The sequence below is a fragment of the Pipistrellus kuhlii genome, unplaced genomic scaffold (genome assembly GCF_014108245.1).
Source record: "Pipistrellus kuhlii isolate mPipKuh1 unplaced genomic scaffold, mPipKuh1.p scaffold_m20_p_18, whole genome shotgun sequence".
In the NCBI taxonomy this organism is placed as follows: Eukaryota; Metazoa; Chordata; class Mammalia; order Chiroptera; family Vespertilionidae; genus Pipistrellus; species Pipistrellus kuhlii.
Window position 1 is genome coordinate 17,176,591 of NW_023425493.1, and position 26,086 is coordinate 17,202,676.

General features: G+C 51.0%; 1 protein-coding gene across 9 annotated transcripts in view; it reads right to left on the reverse strand.

Moving 5' to 3' along the window:
• Positions 1–26,086, reverse strand: part of CACNA1E (calcium voltage-gated channel subunit alpha1 E) — a 371,824-nt gene that overhangs the window by 12,553 nt on the left and 333,185 nt on the right. For 6 of the 9 annotated variants that reach the window (XM_036442246.2, XM_045583159.1, XM_036442250.2 and 3 more), the window contains 10 exons: positions 23,587–23,670; positions 22,547–22,672; positions 19,244–19,309; positions 15,041–15,132; positions 14,388–14,553; positions 9,296–9,423; positions 4,325–4,421; positions 2,206–2,311; positions 1,123–1,230; positions 531–631 (listed from right to left, as the gene is read on the reverse strand). In XM_036442246.2, coding sequence (XP_036298139.1) covers positions 531–631; positions 1,123–1,230; positions 2,206–2,311; positions 4,325–4,421; positions 9,296–9,423; positions 14,388–14,553; positions 15,041–15,132; positions 19,244–19,309; positions 22,547–22,672; positions 23,587–23,670 — 1,074 coding nt within the window. Of the gene's footprint in view, positions 1–530; positions 632–1,122; positions 1,231–2,205; positions 2,312–4,324; positions 4,422–5,772; positions 6,416–9,295; positions 9,424–14,387; positions 14,554–15,040; positions 15,133–19,243; positions 19,310–22,546; positions 22,673–23,586; positions 23,671–26,086 lie in introns of those variants that run through there. The other 3 variants (XM_036442251.2, XM_045583160.1, XR_004988714.2) reach the window with 2 other exon arrangements.

Here is a 26,086-nt window from a genome sequence, read left to right on the forward strand (position 1 = left end):
CATTTTTTGGGATTGGCAACGACGAAAACATTTTGTAACTCTCAGATGATACACATCGTACTGCGTGCTAGTAAGCTAGTTAAACAAGTGATGTCATTACAAATCAGCTATTCAGATAATTTAGGTAAGTTATTTATTTCATAAATACATGTTTTCTTGAATTTAGCAGACAGTACTCATATTATTTATATTTTTTAGTGGCAGCAAAAAGTCTAGCACTGGCCTTGAAAGTGACACTTACGACTATACATAAATTTTTTAAATTGTATTTGTAAATTGTACTTTGCGTTGTATGAAAATTTTTGTTGCTCCATATAGACCAAATTTTTCATCAAGATTCCCCCCACCCCCCGGTCAATGGTGTCCCGCTTTACCAATGTTAAAATCTGGTCATCTTACCTTTGACCCACTGCGCTTCTAATCCTCCGACCATAGAAAGTCCTGGACCCTGAACCCCAGGGATGCACAGGCCCGTTCCTCAGGAGCCTGCAGACTCCTGACGCGCACACCCTACTATAGTTTTCCCTCACCTGTTCCTCCAGCTGCTGCCTCTGCTTCTTCACCTTACTCTGCTTATAGTAGTCCATGATCATCATTGCTGCATAGATTTTGCCCACAGTCAGGTCAGAGGCTGAAAGACACAAATGTGGCATGGGAGGACCAGAGAGGAGACAGGTGGGGGAGAGGGAGAGCGCCTCAAGCTTTGTTCTCCACCCTCATGTTCGCCGGGCACCGAGCATGAAAAGTGAATATGTCCCCACATGTCTTCTCAGGGAGCTTCCACAGCCGCCAAGGAGGGAGAAGTCATCAGTAAGCATCACCTCCGCTGGTCTGGACTTCCGTCTCTAATAGCACCTCGTTCCCAACGGCAGGAGGGTTGGATCCATAGTATTATGGGAAGGAGAGAGCTACACACCAAAAACTTTCACCCGAAACCACAGTGACCCAATTTGAGAAAATGTTTTCAATTAATAATGACAAAGGGGACTTAAGAAGTGAGTGTTTTTTGTTTCCTAAGGATAAAAGAACAAGTTTCCCTTATCCCTTCCATCACTCTGTGTTCCTTTCAAAGATGTGGCCTTGGCATGCTGGGCTTACTGGTACCCAGGGGAAATGCCATACCTTTGGGCATAGGCACAAGCAGATCTAGCATCTTCTGGGACAGGTGTGGCCAGATGGCCAGGGTCTCTTTCTGTAGCTCCGAATCTAACTGCTGCCTGTCAGCACCGCCTGGTAAAATAAGATAAATGATGAATAAACAGCACAGAGACAGAACAAGGAGGGAGTGGAGCTGAACCGGCGTGGCACCATGTATTCTCAGGGGACATCCTGGCTCTTAGTGGCAGTGGATCTTACAATGCTGGGTCTTCCTGCTGAAGCGGCAGAACACAAAGTGAGTCCCATTCTAAATCCTGCCCCAGAGACCTGAGGCCCTGAGACCACGGTCAGCTTCCTCACTCATTGGAGCAGCCTCCCAGGTGCTCCACGTATCAGAGGGGAAATGAAAGAGCCACACGGCAACGTCTCCTGCCTCATTATAGGGACATCGATTCTTCCAGCGACTCTGGTCAGAGTGACCTGATTTTAAACAGGATTTGGATCAGGCAAGAGCAGGAGGGCTGGAGGCCCATTTGGAAGCAGTAAACCTCCTCTCTCCTAAGTCACTGAGTTAAAAATCAGAGGAAGCAAGGCCCGCCATGTCATGGGAGCCTTCCAAGGCATAAGAAAAGAGGACACAGTCCTAGCTGGTTTGGCTCAATGGATAGAGTGTTGGCCTGGGGACTGAAGGGTCCCCGGTTTGATTTCGGCCAAAGGCTCATGCCTGGGTTCCGGGCTCGATCCCTAGTAAGGGGCATGCAGGAGGCAGCCAATCAATGATTCTCTTCTCCTCTAAAATCAATAAATTTTTTTAAAAAAGAGGACACAATTAAAGCTCATTTGTTGAATAAACACGTACGTCTAAAATGCTTCCTATGTTCCAGACCCTGAGGCTCACACACTGTTCAAGCTGAGGGGAGCCATAGCGATGAGCAACCGCTCATTTTGCCAGGAGGCAGTGGGCAATGCTGTAGTGGTTGACTCTCAGGCTGACACTAGGACCCCGGTACTTGATTTCCGGTCACTGCATTGTTGGAGAGGGGACAGTTCAGACATCCCTGCCCTGCATGAGCCCCTCCAGGATCGCTGCTTCCTCCCCAGGCTCACCTTTGGCGATTTTGATGTCCAGAGCAGTCCGGATCAGAGCCATCAGGGTGGAGGTGAAGTGCACTGTCATGTCCTCGGCGACGGGCATATTCATCAGGACCAACCTCTGTGGGGGGAGGGAGAGAGAAACAGCAGGGGAAGACGTATCAAAAGTAGCCTTGGTGAGAGGGAAAGATAAGTGCAGAGGTCAAATGCAGAGACAAAAAAGAAGGGCAAGGATCCCCACCCCTCCCAACCCTACTCTCCCTACTTGGCATTGGAGGCTCATTGCTGCCATTTTGTGCAGGAATGATGCCAAATTCCAAGGGAAGGGGACTGGTTATTCTGTAGGACTCCCAGTCCTAAGAATGTCTTCCATAGGGACAGGAAGTGATTTCAAGGCTCAGGGAACGGAGTCAGCTCTGGGAGGGGGCTCCATTCCCTGTGGAGGCTGCTCAGCATTTCCACTTGTCCCGTGAACACTCCCCTAAAGCTCAGATGGAGACAGTGAGGGGGAGATTTTGCTTTCCTTATCTGACTTGAAGATACATCCTTATGCCCCCGTTTTGAGTCTTTGAGAGATGGAATTTGCCAGCACATGACTGCACATGCAGAAGTCCAGCTTATCCCGTGGATGAGGTGGAGCAGGAGGGAAAGGGCAGAGACAAACACGGTCAGGTGAGAGGGGTGGGGAGCAGTGGCGAGAGCATGAGAGGAGAGTGGACGAGGCAGGAGCAGAGTGGGCAGGCCGTGTTCCCCTTGCCCAAAGGAAGGGATCACACTGAAATGGCCAAATCCACTTCCCAGAGAGTATCTTGCTTTGGGAGTTTTTTCAATGTTTCCCCCAATCCCAACACGCCTTCTCTCACCAAGCTTCATCCCTGAACTTTGGAGAACTCAGGGCCACATTCCGCCATCTGGCATTTTGGAAGGGGGCCATCCTGAGCTAGAAGGATGCCAGCCCCTCAGCTGTGCACGAGGAGCCATGGGCCGGGGTGGCTGAGGGTCCCTAAAGGGCCCCCTTCCAATGAGATCCTCTCTGGACCTCTGCCCCCTGGGGAAGCAGGAGAAGGCCCAGGAGGAACCACCAGCCTAGCAGGGAGGGCTGTGTCCTCCCAAGGCGGGGTCCCTAAGACTCCACAGGGACTTTTCACTTCATGAGATGCCACAGACATGGTGTCGCGGAGGCTCAAGCCGGTGTCTTGTTTGTACCCGAGTTTCATCTCCCTCCCCGTCCCTAAGCACCTGGGTAAATGGCAGCACCGCTGTGGGGCCCCGGGTGCGTGAAGGAGCTCCGTGTTCTGGGTCCGTCTCACCGCTGAAGGAGTAGTAACTATTCCTAACTGTGGAGGGAAAACCTCAGGCCCCAAGGCTCCGAGTCCCAGAAGGGCAGTGGATTCCCAATGGACAATGCTGCTCTATGCAAACCAGGGGGAGTCCCCCTACAACTGCAGGGCCAGGCCCCCCCAACTCAGTCACGCCCAGAAGGGAAATCTAATCCCGAAGGCAACAGGGCCCTCGACCCCCTGCCCACTGTGTGGCCCAGAGAAGTGGGCGGAGGGACTGATGGGGACAGGGAGCGGCATCCGGTGTCGGGGTCCCGGGGTACTCAGCTGCCTCCCTTATGTTACCTACAAGGAGCCAGGCCACAGCCCCTCTCCACACCAGGGAGGAAGAACTTGGTTAAGAGTTTTCCTCTCTCCTGAAACCCTGCTTTGTGAGCCATGCTGAGAACACTTCCTGCCCTATTTGCTCAGCTTGTCTGACGGAAGGTGCTCCTGTCCTATCTGCTCAGACAGCTGTGTGTGTAGGTGTCCCGTAGGCCACCACTCTGCCTCCTCTTAAAAGCAAACACACTATCAACGTTCCCCTCGGAAGAAGCCACTCACAGGAAGCCACGCATGTGTCGTTAAACACAGAAAACACAGAACAAAGCCCGCGGTGAACAGCCCTGCAAGCTCCCGCCGTGTCATTTCGGGGTGGCATCCTTCCGTGACCCTCCCTGACGCTTCCGGCTCATCACCTCTTTCTCCCTCCTCCGCCTCCTGAGCCCCGCTTCCTCCCCACAGCCTGGCCTCCCCACAGCTGGATCCCCTTGTCTGCTGGTCACTAGCCCAGAACAAAGGAAGGGGTGGTCTACCTTATAGGCCACTTTGGAGGGACATCTCTTGCCGAGGCCTAGCGGTGGCGACATGAGAGTCAGCATTTCATACATCTCAGTGTAATGGATGCGGCCACTGCTCGTGGAGGGCGGCAGGTGGCGGGGAAGGGGGGTGGGGGAAGGATGCAGACGGGGGGGGAGAGGAGAACAGGCATTTCCAGAAGAGCCAACACAGACAGACACATCGTACGGAACACAGGAGAGGAAAACAAAACAGAATGGACAAACAGGAAAAGAATAGGAAACCTGTTAATCAAGGCAAGTCGTACAGGTGACTCCATCCTGGTGCGGGTTTATAGCAGCCCCACACAGACCCGGGAACGCTAGTGGCTCTGCCCCGGGACTCGCCTGTCCGCTCCTCCTGGGCTGGCATCACCATACTCCCCTGGCCACGCCTTCGCCCCATACCACACAAGCCTGTCTCCATTCCCAGGGCTGTGTGCGAGTGGTATAAACCGGATAGACGGCGCTCCGGCCGGGGGTCAGAACTTCCAGGCGTTCTCTCCTGCTCTGAACCCACGGGCGGGGCACCGTGTATCGCTCTGTGCCGTGTGTGCAGCGGAGGCGGCGACGTGGCAGTGGTGGGCTGTGGCCGCTGTTGGGGTCGCCGTTACTTCCACCTGGCCCTGTGTGTGGGGAGTGCCCTCGTCTTGCCAGCATGTCCGGGGCGATGGCACTCTGGGGGCAGAAGGACAAAGCCAGGTGGAGGAAGAGCACCTGCATGCCATGCTGCCCTCCCACTCTCCCATCATGCGGCAGCAGGTGGCACCAGGGTCAAGTTTAAAGAGTCTCAGCAGAGGCGGCTGTTGAGCCTCCCGAGTCTGGGAATCACTGTGTCACTATCCCCAGCCAGCTCCTGCCCGTCGCCCGAGGCCTCACCTTCCTGGGCCTACGTCCTCTTCCAGCCTCCCCTCGTGTCTGTGCTGTGCCCCCAGGAGCCCTGCTCCCCTCTGCCCCCAGCGACGCTTCCTTAGCTAGCGGGCTAGGCCTTGAATGCGGCTGGGCAGAGCCACTGGGATGTGAGCTCCCAGGGCCTTGCAGAGGGGGGTCCTGGATGGACAACACACCCCCTCCGCCCCTCGACATAGATGAGAGGACCCTATGGCAGGACATGTGCTCAGGAGCCCACTGTCCTCCACTGGGACCTTCTGGCCTCTCTGAGCTACCGAATTCTTCCATACGCCCCAAAAGCGCTCCTCTCACCCAGTGGTCGGCAAACTCATGAGTCCACAGAGCCAAATATCAACAGTACAATGACTGAAAATTTTTTGAGAGCCAAATTTTTTAAACTTAAACTTCTTCTAAGGCCACTTCTTCAAAATAGACTGGCCCAGGCCGTGGTATTTCTGTGAGAGAGCCACACTCAAGGGGCCAAAGAGCCCCATGTGGCTTTTGATCTGTAGTTTGCCGACCATGGATCTTACCTACTCTCACCTCTTGCCCTAATTCTTCATTGTTTCTCACCTCCTCTCCTTCCTACAGCTCTTATAACTGTCCAGGCGCCAGAGGGCGGGCAGAGGTAGCGTGACCAGAATCACCTGGGGACATCATATATGGGGACCATGATGCTACTTTGCTGAAAGGAGGCGTGTCTGTCTCCATGAGGGGAGACCAGAACTCTCTGCTTTTTAAAAAAGGTTTCTGCATTCTTGGAGGGAGAGGTCCCGCTGGTTAAATGTGTAGATTACAGGGGAGTGAGTGCACGGAGGTGAAGAAGAAAGTGAGAGGTCAAACGGCCTTTGTTACTGAGCCCTCCACTCTCTTTGCTCCTGCTTCTCTGCCCCTCCAAACGTGCCCTTTCCCTCTGTGTAACAGCTGCTGATTCGGGGGGGGCTGGACCTCTTTAAACTCAAAGGAAAGCAACATGAAGGCTCCCTGAGGTGGCGCGCTGGTGGGTGGGGGTGGAGCGGGACAGAGAGGGGTGTCCAGGTGGCACCCCGCCGCTAGGCGCGGCTGGGGACTGGGAGGCAAACCTTGCAAGCCACCCTGTAGGGGCAGTTCTCTCCCAGGCCCAGAGGCGGCGAGATGACCCGCACTAATTTGTACATATCCTTATACGGGATCCTGCCACTGAAAAGGAAGCAGAAGTGGGTTAATAGGGCACTCAGAGAAGGCGGGAAAGAAACGACAGCTTAGCCACGGAGGGCGTGGCCGGAAGAGGATGAACCAAGTCGGGCCAGGGGACCGAGCACCGCGGCCACCAGAGAGGCATCGCCTTGCAACCTGCACGGCCCCCAATTTCCCAGGGCAATCGAGCTCGACCAGTGCCCAATGGGACTGCCTCGTGGCCAAGGGCACCCAGGATACCTATCCATCCGGCCCACACCTGGCCAGATGCAGGAGATGGAATCCTGGCTCAAGCGAGGCCTCGAGGAACACAGCCTGCCGGTTCGCCACTGCTCTGACCGCTGTTGAGCGCGGCTGCCGCAAAGTGGACGGCAGAACTGTTTGTTTTTCACAGTCACAGCCAACAGCCAGCTCCTCAGGCCCACGTGTCGGGCGGCGAGGAAGTCCGCATCTTTCTGCAGACTGCGAGACACACATTGCCCATTAGCTAATTAGCGAGGAGCACAGTTGGCACGAGGGATGCTGCAAAGGGCTGGCTTCTCTCTGTGGCAGATTTGTCTTGAGCTGGGCAAGCTCCCCCCTCTCCCTGCCACTCCTTGGGGAGCCTGCCCAGAGTGGCGCTCAGACAACAGCCCTGACTCCTGCTCCACGCCACTGCCCAGCTCACAGGCAGCTCGGTCTGATCCAGCCAGAATTCCAGGAGCTGTGAGACCTGTCTTACCAGCCCCAGTCCCCACGAGTCTGCTGCAGAGTTATGTTTCCGTAAAAAGCACAGAATCAACAGTTGATTCATTTTCAGTGGCTAAAGCATCTGGTCCAGAGGCCAGGACAAGAAAGCAACAGCCAGGGGTCTGGACACATCCTGGTGTGATCAGCGGCTCTGCCTCCGAGTGACAGGCCTCCCAGCAGCCACATGGAGACCGGGCCTTTGCCCCAGCTCCGCTCTTTCTGCCTGGTCTCCATTTTGGTGCTGATTCATCCTCCTCTTCCAAATAGAAGTTCATCAGTCCTTGAAAGGAGATTAATCTGTCCATCTGTTTTTCTTCCTGTGGATGGTTGGTTGGTACTGCTATCTATGGGCTGATGGTCTCTGTAACCCGTAGCAGCCTTCTCTTGGAAGACACTGACTCACTGTATCGTTGTCAGACCCTCCACCCCCATCTCACAGACAGGACCAATGAAACTCTAACCAGAACACATCAACGCCATGAATCTCAAAGCAGAAGAGCGTTTCTTTCTCCTGTTGGCTCTCACAGCTCATGCATCTAAGTCTCAGGAGTAGTCCTCATGGCATTTCTTCTTCCCAGCAGCTGGAATGAGTGGGGAGGGACAGGTTTAATGCACATGGCATCTGGGTTGAGAGATAATGTGAATCCACAGGGAACTGGGGTTTCTGGGAGCCAAGGACAGCTGAGGGAGGCCAGGTGGGCGGTGACTTCTTTTGCTAGTGGCAGGCTCCCGATCCGATGGCCATCCTTGCTTTACAGACTGACAGTCCACACTTTCCAGTCACTTTCCTCCATGGTTATGACCAATGATAGTACCAGTTACGCACAACCAGCCTTCGAGGATGGTATCCTTATGGCCACTTCACAGATGAGGACGCTCAGAGTGGGTAAGGGCCTTGTCCAAGGCCTCAGAGCTGACAGATGCCGGCCTGGCTGCATTCCCCTGGACACCCCGCCCTGGGCTTTCTAACCAGCTGACTTCGAGGAAGTAAGCCCAGAGGTGAAAGCCACTGCTCAGCCAGTGGAACAGGAATGGACTTAGAGAACGCTGTGGAAGAGGACTTTTGATTCCCAGCTCCAACCTGTAAAACAGTGGCCCGAGTTCAATAGCCTCAGGGAAGGAGAGATTTGGGAAAGAGTCTCAGATGGGGAAGTGGTTCCTGGTGGAAGTGACGTGGCCTGTTCCTGCGAAGGATGGCATTCCTGGTGGTATTTTCACAGGGGGTCCGAAAAGGATAGATTGGCGAGATCAAGTCCATAAAGCGAAGGTGACATGGGACAGAGAGAGCCTGGGGAGTGGGCACTCACTGGACTCTCATCTGTCTTCGGCCACGAGGGCCAAGGGTTGCCCTTGAACTCTAAGGCAGGGATCGGCAACCCTTTTCTGTAAAGGCTCACATAGGAAGTAGTATTAAACCGTCTCTGTCACAACCACTCAAGCCTGCCTTGTAGTGTGGCAGCAGCCTCGGGCAACCCACAAACGAGCGAGCCTGGCTGCGCTCCAATATCTCATTGTGAAAACCGGCACTGCGCCCCGTCTAGCCCATGGGCTGGCATTGCCAACCCTGCTCTAAAGCCAGAGGGTACGGTATCGCCAAAGGACTACTGGACAGCGACAGAAAATGGGAGGTATCCCCACAAACGCCTGACATTTAGCTCAGTTTCATCCATAGCATCCACAAGGGGTCAGTCGGAAGGGCAGCCTGCTTGCTGTTTTATTTATATACCTTCAGTTTTCTCACCCTGGGCCTTTTAAGAGGGATGAGAGACACGAATCACTCCTGTCACTGACCGTGGCGGCCAGTGGTCCGATTGGCCCAGAAAACCCTTGTCAGCCCTGGTGATGACTCAACCATTAGGCAGGAAAAGAAGCTCCCCTGAACCCAAAGGCTCTGAGGTACGGACAGCGCGATGAGATCGGCAAAGAAAGGGACAGGCTGTCACCGAGAGAAAGAGAGGAGACGGGAGAGAGGAAAGCTACGTCTGATACCAGAGCCATGCTGAGGATATGGCCTCTCCAAGGGCCACAGCCAAGAGAAATGCCCTCTCCTTCTGTAACTGGCTAGCCTGTGGGTGGCTCTAATGCCAACCTCTTCCTTGAGGACATGGTGGCCTCTCTAGAGGCCCCAATGGGGTGGCCGCGTGGCCTACTCACCATGCAGCTCTGTCGTATTCTGCCCAGACTCGGACAAACTCATCCAGGTGGTGAGGCCCCAGGATGGATGAGTCCCGGGTCAGGTACTCGAAGTTGTCCATGATGACGGCCACGAACAGGTTGAGCATCTGGAGGGCACAAGGGGAGAGAAGAAAAGTTAGGGGAACCCCAAAGCAGAAAAAACAGACTTCAAGGCCAATCGACAATTCCCCAATTTGTAAGGCTGAAGGCCCCGACCAAAGCCTGTTGATCTTGCTAAATGCATTGCATTTGTGTTATCTGTGCCACACATCTCATTGTGTGAACAGCATCGTTTCAGTTTTCTATTTGCAAAGCATTGTTATCTGTTCCATTTACTTAATTGTTATCGTAGCAGCCAAGGAGCAGCAACGAGGAGGCTGGAGAAAGCCAATGCCTGACGCCCACTCTCTCTGCCAGCCCCTCCTCCACCCTTGCTCCACCAAAGGAGCCGACAGAACTGGCGAGACCTCTCAGAGCCCACGCCATGGCTTACTGCATGCCGACCTGAAGCTATTCTTGGCTCTTGAGTGGCTTCCAAGACCCTGTTCAACACTTGCTTGCTCAACAACATTTATTGTCCACCCTCTGTTTCCCAAACAGATGCCCAGGTGCAGTGGGTAAGGGGGAGAAAGTTCCCACCTTAACCTGGGGATCTAGTCCCTTGCCTAGCACCCTGCTTAAAGCACTCGAACACTCCTTAGATGTTGTCACTCAAGTATTCTCAAAGCCTTAGTATTCAGTCAAGATTGCGACATATTGCAAATATACAAATGTTACAGATTTTTCAAAGAGCCAGGAAAGCAGCATCTGCAGGTGACAGTGGTAACAGGATTTGAATTTCACATCATTTTCACACCATGAAATACTATTCATCTTTTGATTATTTCTGTCAACCATTCAAGAATGAAAAAGCCATTGTGCTTTACAAACGCAGGCGGTAAACTAGGTTGGGTCCATGGGCTGCAGGGTGCTAACCCCTGGTCTAAATTAGGTGACAGGAATTACTGGAGGGGGCCAAATAGGAGAGAGACAGGGGTAGCTGCGTGTAGAGGACCCTCAGGAGCAGTGTTGAGGGGTAGTCATGCCCTGAACCAAGCCAGTGGCAGGACAGCAGCCTAAAGACTAGATGGCCACAGTGAACAGCACTTGTTTTGTTGATTCTTGGCTGCCTAGCACCCGTTGACTCTACTTCTGCTCTTTTGGGGACCCACCCCTTGCCTATTCCTAGTTCATGTGTTCAGCAAGGCATCCCCCTTGGGATCCAGCCTGAGCCAGTCATTGGATCCCATTCCTCTGGGCCATGGTGACTGGTGGACCAGTCAAGGCCAGTGAAAGGGAACTGAACCTCCAGGGCAAACGCTTGTCCTTCCCTGTTGGTCTTGAACGCGCAGGGACTGCTGCTGTGGTTCCAGAGCCTCAGGCTGGGGTGTTTGAGGAAAGAGCTTCCGTGGAAGAGCCCAGAGTGAGTGAGCTACACTACATATACACAGAGGAATACTGCTCGGCCGTAAAAAGGAAGAATATTTGCCTTCGGCGACAGCATGGGTGGACCAGAAGAGCATTATGCGAAGTGAAATAAGCCAGTCAGAGAAAGACAAGGATCATGTGTTTCACTCATATGTGGAATTTAATGAACAAACCGAACTACCAAGCAAAATAGAGACAGACTCATAGAGAGCAGGAAGACAGCTCTGGTGGGGAAGGGGTTGGAGTGGTGGTGAAGGGATTGAGCAAAAAAGAACCAACTCATGGACACTGACAACAGTATGGTGATTGCAGGGGGGAGTGGGTGGTAAGGCTGGAAGAGGGCAGAGAGGGGATAAATTGTGATAAAATAAAATAAAATAAAATAAAATAAAATAAAATAAAATAAAATAGAATAAAAGAAATCTATAAATAAAAAAGGAAACTGGCCCTGATGATGCCTTTGGAGCCCAAATCAAGCCAGCCAGTCAGAGAGACTGCTGGCCCAGTTCTACTAACCAGTCAGAGAGACTGCCGGCCCATCCTACTAACCAGTCAAAGAGACTTCTGGCCCATCCTACCAACCAGTCAGAGAGACTGCTGGCCCATCCTACTAACCAGTCTTCCTCCCTTCCTCCCTTTCTCCATCTAGAACACATGTGTCAAACACAAGGCCCGCGGGCCAAATCTGTCCCGCCAGGCCTTGCAATGTGGCCTGCACCGCGCTGTCATCACTGCACTCCGCTGCGTTTCCATCACAATGACAGTTTATGACTGTTCAGTAAACCATTCGGCCCACGATTTAGGCTGAATTTTAGATTTTGGCCCCTTCTCTGATTGAGTTCGACACCCCTAATCTAGAATGTAAGTGGACGACAGAAGGTCTAGCCTCAAGAGAATGAGGGACAGCCCTGGAGGGAAAGGAGCAGAAAGTCTGGACCACTAACCACTGTGCAGCCGCCATGATGAGCCCGCACTGCCTCCCTCCAGACTCAGCACTGCTCAAGGGAAAGAAACATCTCTCTGGGTTAAGCCACCGGTCCTCAGCTGTCTCATGCAGCTGCGCCTGATCCTAGCACGGCCTCTCTGTCTGCTCTGAGACTGAAGCCACAGTGAATACATATGCACTGGAGGCGTGGGTTACGGAGGGTTTTCCACGTATCCACACATCCTGTACACTCCTCTCTTGGTACCTATTATTCATGGTAATGGACACTCTCAGGTATTTATTATTGCTTTACATTCACATATAGTCTTGTATAATGGTGTGCACATTCACACCTATACTTTGTTTTAATGCTCGCCCCACGTTTTCCTGTGGCAGCTCTCATCGCGTCAGCCCTTCAAGGACACAGCGCTTCCCACACACACTAGCATCCTTGGCTCCAAGCGCACGGCCTGGTGCCTCCCGCCCTTCAGTCCATCCCTCTGGGTGGCTGCGTGGGGCTGAGAAGACTCGCCCAAGGTCACAAAGCCAGTCTCCTGCTGGGCTGAGATTTGAAAGCAGATCCTCTCAGATGGAATAGAGCATGAATTTAAAAATAACAGTAGCGTGAATTATGCAGCACCCTCCATCTCAAAATTCTACCAGTACCTTTATAGTCTCTAATGAATGTTCCAGTTATATCTCTGGTTTCTTTTAAATATTTATTATTAAACATTTACACCATGTAGGATAAGACTGTGATGTCTACACGTTCTTCTATACACCCCACTTCACCCCATCTAAGCGCTGAGACCCCTGTGTGCCTTTTAGCCTGTGACAGCAGGGGATGGAGGGACCGTAACAGCTTTACCCCAGTGCCTAGCCTTTTAATGACACACAGTACAGGCGTGCTGACCATGTGAATGAATCAACTTATAAAACACTGGAGGCACAGGAGAGGATTGGGGGTTACAACAGATTCAATATGAAGTTCACGGCTCTATTCATCGAGCTCAACTCCACCCAGGAAACTGCCCACCTTTCCAGGGCATTGCTTTAGTTTCCGGTTCTGGTACAGCCAGTGCCTCGCCTTTTCATGACCACTCAGTACAAATGTAACTGAATGTGTGAATGAATCAATGCAAACTCCAGTACCGTTCAAAATGGATTTTCAGTTATTTTCACTAGACATTCCACTTCCATATTTCTAAATAGGATACTGTTGTGTTCTGTTTTTCTTTCATAAAATCTCCCGCAGGGAGTTTACTAAAACACATGCATCCGCTCACCATGCAAACAACACTCTCATTATCAAGTCCTTTTCCCTCTCATCCTACAGAAGCTACAATAGCAGCAAAGCCCATAACTCAACATGGGCTACTAATGTGGCAGTTAGTTCACTCTCTGTCCGTCCCCTGCCGGTCCCTCTCAGTCTAACTGCAAGCCACTTCCCCAACCCTGAGAGATGGACAGGTGGCAAGTCCCCCCAGGATCACGTCAGAAGCAGAAATGGCTGGATGAGAGACAATCCATTCACTTTGGGATGTCCGGCCATAAATCTGCCCACTTTCCCAGGGAACTGCTTGAGCTTTTGATTCTTGTACAGTCAGTGAAATCAGCACTGAAGCTGAGCTAAGAGATGTCAGAGTGGCCACAAACACAGGACTGGCTGTCACTGATTCGGCGGGGACACCTCCATCATCATCCTGTTTATCCCCGCTGGTCAGATTATGCAGTACAAAGATTTCTGGATGCTGCTGTGCCAATTCATGCTTTCTTCCTCCCGAAGAAAGAATGAAGGGGCCCCTGAGCCCCTAACTATTCTGTAAACAGGTGTGCTCCACAGTTATTACTTAATGTTCACTAATACTTGAAGCGATTAGATCCTCTCATGTCAAGCTGGTCACTGTCACTAAACATCTATATATATAAAAGTCAAGTGACCGGAACAACGAATGAATGGAACAACCAGAATGATCAGAATGACTGGTTGCTATGACATGCACTGCAGCAGCCAACTGGCTGGATCAGGGCCCCAATGGACTCACCCCAATCTCCTGAAGTCCCCCCCCCCCCGCCCCCCGCCACGCCCGGCTGGCCCCACCTCTGATGCCCTCCCCCTGATTGGGGGTGGGGCCAACTGGTTTGGCCCCAAATGGCCCCCATTGGGGCAGGCCGGCCAAACCCCACCCCACCCATGCATGAATTCGTGTAATGGGCCTCCAGTCAAGACATAAAATAATTGTATCCATTATACTGTATATTATCACCATTCTACTCTTATTAATGCTATCACCTTGTTTTTCAAGGTATCTTTTCTCAGACAGTCAAAGGTCTCCAGAGAGAGAGAGATGTTCTTGGCCTTATTTATAAAACATCTGAGGTACAGAAGAGAAATTATTTACTGTGGGTTACAAGAGATTCAACATGAAGTTCACCGTTCTATTCACTGACCTCTACTCCATCCACCAACCCTTCTCAGGGAAGCAGCGAACGTCTTCTCAACCATGGATAGCCCCCAACCCAGGGGTCCGATAAGCACCGTGGCCTCCAAGAGTTCTCTTGAGAAAACCCTGGCTCTCAGCATGAGCTGGAGTGTGTGCGACCATCCACTGAAGGAAACGTCTCCTGACTATTTATCAGGGTTGGGAAGGGCTGGGTCAAGGGCACAAGGCTACTCACCAAGAAGGAGCAGAAGAAGATGAAGGAGACAAAGTAAACGTAGGCCAGATCGGTGCCGCAGCGCTCGTTCTCGTTCTGCCCAGAGGGCGCCGTGGTGTCGGGCTCACAGCCTTTCTCCCCAAGGCACGACAGCATTATCTCCTGCCAGGCCTCGCCTGTGGCACTCCTGAGCCCAGAAGACATTTTGGTTATTGGTTGCAGGTCTGCATGTCCTGTCCTCTCTCCCAATTCTCCCACCCCTTTCTCTTGCCATAGGCCCAACGGGCTCTCAGTGCTTTCCATGCCGAGATGGAGAGTGCCAATGAGTCTTTCACCCACTGCTTCCCTGTTTTTGGAAGAATATCTGCTGATCGTGATGGAACTTTCTGAGACCCCCAACACACCCTGCCATCCAACGTTTAGACTTTAACTGGAATTTGATCTGCAAGAAACTGTCCTCACCTTCCCCCTCTCAGAGTCCCAAAGGACATGCTGAAGCTGCCATTTGCAAATTCACCACCAAGTTAGAGATGATCCCCCTGCTGCCCCCACCCTACTGTCATCTGCTAGGAGTGGAGCAAGGGGGATGAAGAGACACGGGCAGTGGGAGAGGCAAAGACCAATGTGTCCCCTCGGTGGAGGGTTAGGCTGCATCTAGTTCTGCGTCCAGGTACCTGAAGAGTAGCATGAGGGACCCAAAGAAACTCCGGAAGTTGTTGTGCCGGTTGATGTGACTCTCCTCATCTAATTTTATGTTTCCAAATACCTGGAGGAGAAAACCGACAGAAAGTGCTGAGCACGGCGGAGCTGTGAGAGGTACCCAGTGCATGGACATCCACACGCTTGGCTCCTCCTGACGGCCTCACCCTGAACCAGACAACTCACACCCAGACAACTCACACCCAGGCAGGCTGGTGGGCCCCGTGCTTGTGGCCCGATAAGCAGGAGGGAAAAGAAGACCAAAGAAGGCAAGATCTGGGAAATCTTTCACCTGCCTGTCGGTCCTCCCACGCCTAATTTGGTCTATTTCCATGGCGCTTGTCACCATGGCACTCACCGTGGTACCTAAGCCACCTGCCACAGACATCACCCCATCATGGAGTCTGCCTGTCCAGGTAGTGCTGATGGGAGCATCTGAATCTGCAGACCTGACTCTGGCTTGGGCAGATACTGCTCTCAGTGCACAAGTTTAGGTCAGAGAGGGGCATTCCTGTCTCCCTTGGCATGTTCCTACCCGGAGAGTCAACTTTCAGAAGGTCCATGTATCTGTGAACTACCATCCCTGAGGATGAGCACACACAGAGCAAGGCCAGGCCAGAGTGATGAAGGAAGTCAGGAAAGCAGACACTTGGAAGAGGAAGAAGGAAACGGGTTTGGGCAGGTCTGGCTCCTGAGCGATTTTACTAATCTGCCCTTGGTTGCTGGGCTTAGAATGTGGTTGCCAGGCAACTCCATGTGAAAAAAGAGGGGAAATCCAGAGAGCTTCATCTGCAGGCATGGACTAAGGATGAGCTCTCCAACACAGTGCTGCCCGGAGCCATGGTCACCCAAGGTCTCTTCAGAGGAGAAGGTGCCCTTCCACAGGCACGTTCCTCCCCAGCTGCGCTTCTGACATCAGGGTCTGGTCTCACAAGCCACCATTAGTACAACTCAGGGCTCACAGGTCCCTTTCCCAGCCATTTGAGACAGCTTTCAGCCTATCATGCTTCCGTTTATTTGAGATATGCCGAATGCAACATATTCCCCCACAACAGTTTTTAGAATGTGCAATTGAGGAACAATCTCTGCCCCCAGCCATTTTGCTCAGAGAACTCCCACTGCCACCTGCTTTGGGAGCATGTTCTGAACGTTGCTTCTCAAACCCAAATACTGTCTCTCAGGGAGAATAGAGGGGGCAGGCCAGGCAGCACTGGGGAAGTAGGAAGGAGGAAGGTAAGAAGGTAGAGAACACCCTAACAGACAGACAGCAGCACTGAAAAAATACCAACAATCAAATCTAATTCTGGGCACCCCAGGAGGGAGCTGTAAGGACCCCTTGGGTGTGATGGAATCTCCTTCTCTCTCATGTTCCTGGTTCAGAATCCACGATGCATCCCTGATTCACACATATCCAACCTTGTGTCCTTTCACCCTGGGACACACCTGAAACCATCATTAGATGTCCTCACTATGACTTCCTCAAACACCTGCTCCAATCATGACCTGGTTAGAGGGCAGGCCGAGAGTTGGCATGAGGTATCTGTGTAATAGTCAAAGAAAACAAAACTTCCATGGAGTGTTCCCCAAGCAAATTTTCAAGCCAGAAATGTGTGTTTACTGTGAAGGTGTCTTTCTAATTGTTTCCACTTTAATTTTTTTAGCTTTTCACTCAGTTCTTGTCACTATCCCAAATTTCCTACATCAAATGGGTTCAGAGGAGAAAGAAGGGATGCTGAGACCCATCAGAAAACTTACTGAACGTATAGGCTTATACCCTTTTTCACTTGGACTCACAGAACTGTAGAACCAGAAAGGACCTGTGAAGCTGTGTATCCAACTCCTCTACGGGACTGGTGAGGGTGGTAAGCCCAGAGAGGTTCAGTCACTTGGCCAAGTTTGCACAGCTGGTCAGCGGTAGAGCAGAGGCTGAAAGCCTCGCCTCTAAAGACCTGCATCTGAGAGCGCTTTTCCAGACCCAGCAAGTTACTCCTTCCTTCCGTGTTCAGATTCCTCTGCGAAGCTCTCTTCTCCCAAGATGACTTTAAAAGTTTAGAATATCAGTCCTTCCCATAGGGCAGTGGTTTTCAACCTTTCTAATGCCTTGACCCTTTAATACAGTTCCTCATGTTGTGGTGATCCCCAACCATAAAATTATTTTTGTTGCTACTTCATAACTGTAATTTTGAATCATAATGTAAATATCTGTGTTTTCTGATGGTCTTGGGTGACCCACAGGTTGAGAACCACTGCTGTAGATCCTAAGACCATTATGAATCATAATGTAAATATCTGTGTTTTCTGATGGTCTTAGGCGACCCTGCTAGCGGTTCTCAACCTGTGGCTCACATTTCCTTCTCTCTCTTTCACCCTCCTGGCTCATCGATTCATTAACAGTAGCAAAATTATAGTTATGCAGTAGCGATGAAAATAATTTTATGGTTGGGGTCACCACAACATGAGGAACTGTATTAAAGGGTCACGGCATTAGAAAGGTTGAGAACCCCTGGCTTAGAGACATCTTGTTGCGTTTCTCTCTAATGCTCTGTCTCCTGTCCTTCTGCCTTTGTTTGTAAGGATCCCTTTGCTTTGTTATGACAATATGAAATGCAATCTTTCTATTTAGAAGCTTTGTATCTCTCTTACTCTCTTGTGTGTGTATGTACATAGGTGCATGCCTATGTAAACATGTACACACATACACACGCAACACACACACATGGTGAGAGAGGGTAAGGACATACTAGCACAGTGCCTGCCACTCAGGAAGTTGAGTAATGGTGAACAGCATTTATCATCATTTTTAGTAGTAGTAATAATCAGTAAGGGAGATGGCATAATTCTAATGTATTTTGTTTGAAAACAAAAAAGGCAGTAAGAACTGTTTTCCAGTATAAGCCAAAAAGAATGTCATTTTATCAAGTTCCATTTGGCTGTTCAGAAGATTTTAATTCTAGAACCAAATACTCAGAAGTTCGAAGGGACTTGATAGGAGTCGTCAAGGCAATCTTCAAGGTCACTGGAGTTGGCTTCCTCCCCGCCCCGGACTTCATCGGTAAGCCCCTGCTCAAGTGTCCTCCGCAAAGGAGATCTCACTGCTTCTCAGCCAAGCCTCACACACACTTCCTGACACTTGGCTTCTGTCACAAACTCTCCAGGAATGGGGTCAGAAGGTGAACGAAATCCAGAAGTGCAGGCGCGAGAGGAGTAGAAGGGAGAGCCTTTCAGAGGGGCTCCGGAGGGGGCTGCCGCCTGGGCAGGCCTGGGGGAGGAGGCAGCTGCCGAGGAGAAGGCAGCTGGCAGGCAGTCCACAGGTGGCCAGCCTGCCTGACTGCAGGGGACTGCCACTTGGCTGAAGCTCTGTGCTGGGGCTTGGCCTCCTCGCCTCCAAGTCAGAGAGTTAGCCTCCCCGAGACCAGCAGAGCCGGAGCCTCCGGCCGGGTAGGCTCATGGGCTGCTGCTGTGTGTTTCCAGCAGGAGCCCACCCGCCAGAAATGACAGTTGCCTTTGAAACATCTTTTGGCCTCTTCCGCTCAATGGGCCTTTGGCGACAGTAGGAGTATCCAGGCTGGGAACCTGATCCCCGCTTCTCAATTCCCAAACCGGGAAGGATGTGTAATCAGCCCGCTGCACGGCCCTTTGAGAAGAATTAGCTGGAATGTGGCCCTTGGGTCTAGGGTTTGGCATGCTGCCAGGACCCTGACAAATTGTTCCCCGGGGTGAGTCTCGGGTTGTAAGTCTCAGCCATTCAGGATTTTACGCAGACATATTCTGTGTCACCGCATACGGGAGATCAGCCGTTGCCCTTCTTTAAGGCCTAGCTCTAATACCTGAGACCCTGAACAGTGGATCAGCACGAGCCCTGCCCCCTCCTTAGTCCCCTGGGCATCCTCTGGCCAACAACGCGGGTGCCACCTTTGCTGTGGCTTGTGACTGGAAGTCCAGCTGCCTGTAAGTCATCACTACGGTCTCACCACCTCAGATGAAGCCCCTGTACCAGGCCACCCTGCCTACCTGGGCAGCCTGAGTGGGGCAGCCGGCACCTGGGAAATCCCCAAGGTCACATGGCAACAAGACCTTGGGGGCGTGCCCCTTTAATGCACCCCCAGCTCCGAGTGCGAAATGAGCTGGAGACAGTCTGGGCCGCAACCGCCCTGACCAGGCCCCGAGCGCCGGCTCACCTGCATCCCAATGATGGCATAGATGAAGAACAGCATGGCGATCAAAAGGCAGACGTAGGGCAGGGCCTGGAAGGAAAGCAGAGATATGACCAGGAGTTCAAAGGCAGGCAGCTCCCAGGCTCAGCAGCCTGCAGTAGCCGGCAGTACACGGAGTCTTGTCCGAAGGCTGACTTACGCAGACTCTCTGGGGGCTGTGTCCCCTGGGGCTGTCCTGTTTTGGGGTGCCATACTTTGCAGAGGTCCACATCCTCTGACAGAGATGGAAGCTGTTGGCCACAGGGAGGCTCATAATTGACCTCCTGTCCAGAATATTCCCTCACCTGGAGTGTGGCCCAGATCTCCGGGCTTGGGGCTTATCTCACTTTGCACAACAGAATATTAATAATGTGGGCCATTGTGATGCAAATTACACAGCAAGTATCCAGCCCTGGCCCCAACCCTACTGTTACTTTTTCCCATTCCTCCACTCAATGTGACGCCCATGAGAAGAATCTGTAAACAAACTCAAATGCTGGGGTCTCGGTTGTTTGCCAGTTCCTAGAAGGCTCCTTCACTCTCCGAAAAAACATCTTTTCCCAAGTTTTAGGTCCCTGATATTTCCATGTTTGTCATACAAAGTCCCCAAAACGCCTTTTAGGTGTCAGTTACCACCAAGCCCTGTCCAAAACCAGGTGGCACGAAGTTCCACACTGGGCAAGCGAACCGCTGTTTAGGGATGACATCTGTCACGGGGGTGAAGGGGCCAGGGAAGGAGGTGGAAGGCAGGAGACCACTCTGGGGGGCTGGGCGCATGCACACAGGGCAGTTGGGCTCGGGGGCCAGGGTGGGCACTGTACTCCTGCGGAGATCTCAGTGCCAATGTGCCAGTCCCTCTTGTTTATCATCCAGGAAGCTCCCCGAGAGGCGGCACCAACTGCCTACTATGCGTCTCCACTCTGTCTTGAGTGTGGACAGTACAACTCCCAGGGGACCGATCCCAGGCTTTCAGGAGCCACAGGGCTCACCCATGGATCTCCCAGGAAAGCCTGGGAGACTTGGGTGATGGGAGTGAAGGATAAGAGTTGGTGGGAGAACCCCTCTCCACTGAGGGCTGACTCCCGAGATCTGGGGGCCGACTGGCTGCATTTCCAGGGGCCATGGGAAGACTCCCTCTGCTGGAAGGAGAGAGTAGGGAGGCAGATTGTGTGCTACCTGGGGGTGCTACCTTCTACCAACTTCTACGTTCGCCTCCTGCCCTTATTCTACCTTCTCTCCTCCAAGGGCTCCAGCCCCTGGTTCATCCCTCCCTTCCCACAGCTTTGGAGAGAGGACCAAAGATTCATTCTGATCTCTTCTTTGTCGCGTTATGAATGCCAATGCAGTGGTGCAGACCTGGCCTGGGCTCAGGGCTGGAAGGAGAGGGGGGTAGGCAGTGCCATGCTGTTTAGATTGTGTGGCCCCTGTTGTGTATCTGCAGAGGCAGCCTTTGCTATGTGAACGTTGGGAAAACAACCTTCATGCATGTCCCAGGACTGTTCCAGAAAGGGACCACCTACCCGTCAGAGTGTCACCTGTCTTCACCAGATTGTGCATTCACTGAAATAAGCCAGCCATTTGGCCATCACCTTTTGACAGGCGTTTTCTTTGCCCTGCATAGTGTCTGGTTTTAACAGAGAAATGGTGAACACGGTAATATGACAGGCTGACACACAGTTCTTAAGAGACTAATGAAAGAATGGTAGCTTGCTGGGGAGGCAGAGAAAAGATTTTAAGAGCGCCTGGTTTCAAATCCTAAATCTGAAGTCACCTGAGACTCATAGGAAATTCTTGCTAAGGGTTTAGATGTCTCCTCTGCCAGTTAGCTTGGGAAACCGTTTTCCAAAGGCCTCTGAGTGAGCTATCCCATCAAACAATGACTCTGGATACAGCAAGAATGCCAAAGGTTGCTCCGAGGAGCCTGAGTGAACTTCCTTACAACTGGCCTCACTTCTCAAGCCCTCGGGTCCTGGATAGGGAAGTAAATCAATGATGAGAGTGTGGGGCCAGCAAACGCCCTTTCTGAAGGTTGAGAAACTGCACACTCCCTGACTCGCCTTCTTTATCACAACTTGGACTTGAAAGATGGGGTGGGCAAAAGTAGGTTAACAGTTGCACTGTGAGATTCTTTTGCGTTAATAGAGCTATTGTAAATAATCATAACCTGCATGTCTTTCTCCAAACAAACAACTGTAAACCTACTTTTGTCCACCCCGTATATAAATAATTAAAACAAAGAAGACAATGCTGTGATTTCTTATCTTTCAGTCACTGAAAAGTATCAAATTCATTATTAAAACACAGTCTTAGAAAAACTTATTTTTGTATAAGAGGAACATAGTAAGCATTTGAATAATATTTAGGCCCCCTAAACCTTAAAAATAACTAATTATGGCCCTAGCTGGTTTGGCTCAGTGGATAGAGCATTCGCCTGTGGACTGAAAGGTCCCAAGTTTGATTCTGGTCAAGGGCACATGCCCATGTTGCGGGCTCGATCCCTAGTATGGGGTGTGCAGGAGACACCCAATCAATGATTCTCTCTCATCATTAATGTTTCTATCTCTTTCTCCCCTCTCCCTTCGTCTCTGAAATCAATAATAAATATTTTTAAAAAGCGTCCCTTAAAAAAACACACACACCAACTAATTATGGTATTGGCTAGAGCCTAAAGGTATTTAAATAGGTTTGGGAACTTCTTTCACTGGAAGTCTCTGCCATTAAAGTGGGTCTCAGGTATTTCACTTATACTTAATCACAGTACACCTCTGTCCTTTCCAAAGATGCTTCCCAGGTCACCCTTGCCAGGCATCCTGATGGTATACGGGACATAGAGGCGATAGTGAGCATGACACACACCCAGTGCTCAGGAGACACACTGATGAAGACGTGCTGCTATAAAACAGACCTCACGGAGTCCTGTTCTGTGAGATAAAGCCACTGTCACGTCCCTGAAAAGGCAGAGGGTCAGTGACTACAGGTGGCTGGCGCTATACGCGGACAGGGTTTTGGAATGCCTCCTAAGATAAGCTAACTCCCTGCCTCAGTGGACAGAGAGATAACTGAGTTACAAAGTTGAGGTGGTTTTCTAGAATGAGATTCTATCCGGTTAGACCTAAGCTGCCCGCTGTGCGGCCGAGCTGTGCTATGTGTCTCTGGTGCTCCTCACGCACATCCGTTCCACCAGCGTCGGAGGCGAAGGGACTTGTGTAATGACGCCGTGCTGCCTGGCTGTGCTGTGGGCCCTGACAGGGCCACCCCGGCCCTCGGAAGGAGGAGTGGGCACCTCACCTTGAAGGACTGCACGAAGGTCCAGAGCAGGATCCGGATGGTGTAGCCCTGGCGCAGCAGCTTGATGAGGCGGGCGGCGCGGAAGAGCTTCAGGAAGCTCATGTTGAAGCCACTGGTGTTGACCAGCTGGGGGGCCGGAAGGAAACGGAATTAGTGACATTAGAGTCATTTAGAAAACAGGAGCCCTCGCTAGCATGTGCCTATTTACCCCTCATTCAGATAATGAAATTAGACATGGATTCCGTCTCCAGTGCTTAGCCCATCTCCGGCTGAGGGGCCAGTGAGGACCATCTCTTCCTGCTTCCTCAGGCCTGCCTGCTATTCCCAGGGAGAAGGGCAGGAAGTACCTTGGGGGGTGCCCTGAGTTAGACAGAAACAACCTGCTAGTCTTCGGTAAATCCTACCTCTGCACTTAAGATTCCAAAAGAACAGCTCTACGCCAGGATCCCAAGAGAGTTCCTAGGATCTCTCCGAGTCTTCTTTAGGATGAACAGCTTAGGCCAGTGGTCGGCAAACTCATTAGTCAACAGAGCCAAATATCAATAGTACAACGATTGAAATTTCTTTTGAGAGCCAGATGTTTTCAGCTTAAAGATCTTCTAACGCCACTTCTTCAAAATAGACTCGCCCAGGCCATGGTATTTTGTGGAAGAGCCACACTCAAGGGGCCAAAGAGCCGCATGTGGCTCACGAGCCACGGTTTGCCGACCACTGGTTTAGGGAAACGATTCAGGTCTAACAACTTTGGGGGCAAAAACTCCTAGACACTAGGTCTCTTCTGACCCTCTCTCTCTCCATTCCACTCTCTCCAGGAGATGTCTGCTATGTGAGTCATGCAAACAAAGCGAGGCTTCCGTGAGATCCAGGGCCCTCCGACGTCTACATTTTCTGGCTAGCGCTCAGGAGTGAGGACGTGAACTCCCCACACTCAGAGGGCCACGGGTTTGGTTTGATGAGTTTAAAACAGACTGAACGTGCAGAGGGTTTTCTTAGATGCTACTTCGGGGCCAAGCTTAGAGACCAGCTCTCCAGCCACTCACCTTGCTGTCCGTCAGAATGATTTCTGTGATGCTGCCGATCACGGTGATGAAGTCGAAGATATTCCAGGTGTCTCGGAAGTAGTTCTGCCAAGAGAAGTCAGCCATGGGGGCATCAGGAAAAAAAGGAGGAAAAGAAAGCCAGGAAGAAAAGAAAAACTGGGGGAAAGATAACTTTTATTACATAACTTCGTCACTTGGAATGGAAACTTGTTAATTTATGTACAAGTTCATTCCATCATTGGCTTCAGTTTCCTATTTCACACCAGAAATGCTGTCTCCTTTACTAATTTAGGAATTTCTCATTTGGGAAGCAGTTCCATCACTATTTGAAGACCTTGCTATTGAAGGTGTCACTAAAAAGCTTATATGTAAGGAAGAGATTTGTGGCCAAGAACATGATAAATCCAAGGAAAAGAAAGATCATTGTCACCTACAAGGCAATCAAATTACTTACAATATTATTTCAAGGATTTCTACAACCATAACTCTATCCATTTTGTATCACGTGACCCTGTAAATATACAGCTCTGACTTTCAATTATTAATAAAAGTCACAGCGATGTCCCAAGTGACTAAAGATGAAAGATGTGCTAAAATCCCCTCTAACTCCATTGAGCCTTTCAAACCAATGGGTGATCTGCAATAGAATGAACAGACGTGATTCCCCTCCCCCCATTTTCCTGTGCTCTGTTACTCCTTTTGAGGGGGTGTAATGAAATAAAGAACCAGGAAGTAATCATAAAACGAGTGGGTCAAAGGAGATGGAAGAGAAACAAAGGACCCGGGAAATCCACCAATCAGCTAACACTCTGTCCAACAGAAAGAGTGGGCTATGCGGCCATTTCCAGGGCTCAGGTGAGCAAAGACCTTGGACTGTTTTCCTTAAAATACACGGCACACCCAGGTCTCCCGATGTCACCCGCTTGCCCATAGCACTCTCAGAGCACTATAGAAGTGTACCCCCTCCCATCCTCATGGCTGGCATCAGTGCGTCCCTGCTGTGTGCGCCAGAAACTGGGCCAGGCCCATGGCATTCTTTCGATTCATTTATTCCTCCTATGGAGTTTACAGGTAGATAGTGACACCTATGTTCAAGAAATGCTGAGTGGTAGGGTTGGTGAGAAGGGTGGGGAAGAGACAAAAATAGGAAAGGAGTGTGGGGAGATGAGCTATGTGTAACGAACACCTACTCCAGACTGGAAGCCTTAGATGCCTTGGGCATACGGCCTAATTGGATACACACAACAAGTATCAGAGTCTGCAAGGTGGCTACTGTTCCTCATTTTATGGATGAGCAAAGTGAGGCTTGTCTGACTCCAAAGTCAGATGTACCTGCCAGGCAGAGAGAGAAAAGGGAGAACACAGCCTCACAACCACACTTTCCATGGCGGATACCTACTCCTTCATGACTGGAGCCAAGGCGAGTCTCCAAGTCCCTCTTATCCCCAACCTGGGGCAGGTGCCTAGTACTTGGATCTCCCTCTGCTGCTTCCCACATAGAGCAGAGAGAATACACAGCCAGGTCTCAGAGGATGGAAGCCCTGGATTCCAGGTGAGGATGCTTTCCCACAGCATTGTAGGGCATCCACAATGTGGTCAGAATAGTACATTACGGTGGACAGAGTGTGGGCTTCCAAGTCAGGCAGACCAGGATCTGAATGCTGGCTCTGTCTTGTAGGAACCCTGGACAAAGCATTCAGTCTATCAGAGCCCTAGTTCATCCTTAAGGAAGACCAGTGCCTATTGAAGAGAGCTGATATGAAGCTGAAATGAATAATATGTAAAGTATCTGGTACTTAATAGGCAACAGTATATGTTTATTCTCTCCCTCTTTTTCTCCCCCCCCCCCCCATTACACTTTTCAATTCTACTGCCTTTTATGGTGTAATCCTCAAAAGAATGACACGATTTTTCTGACCTTCAGTTTCCTCATTTAAATGAACAACAATAATGCTAATGATGCTATCGGCCATGGCTATTTCAGTCACTGAGAAGACTGGACAGGGGGCCAAGAGTACTCTATCAACATAAAGACGTACCTGGGACTAGTGGTGCCTTTCACAGTGTGGAGATGTCTCAAAACCTTGAATGACAATATGGGGGTGAGGGTGGGAAGGAAGCAGGCTTTGGGGCCAAATCGTCTGGTTAAGCTTTTAAGTCTGTATTCAGCATTTACCACAATTAGACACGCAATTGGGGACTGAAGTCACAGGTAGCATCAACACCACATGCAAGTAATCAAGACGCACGGGGAAATTTCCCTCGTTGTGGTACCACTTCTCTATCACCCCGCTCACCCCGCACTTGGGGCTAGACTGTATCACCCAGGCATCTTTGTTGGTGGTAGTTTCTTTTCACTCTTTTATTCCCCCGACTCTCAAGTCTCAAAACACTCAAAAGGAAGCGAGGCAGACAACAATGCGGCCACCTGCAATGGGTTTCCTTCAACTCTCCTCCCCAAGCCATCAAATAAATGACTTTTCAAAGGGCCATTAAGAGA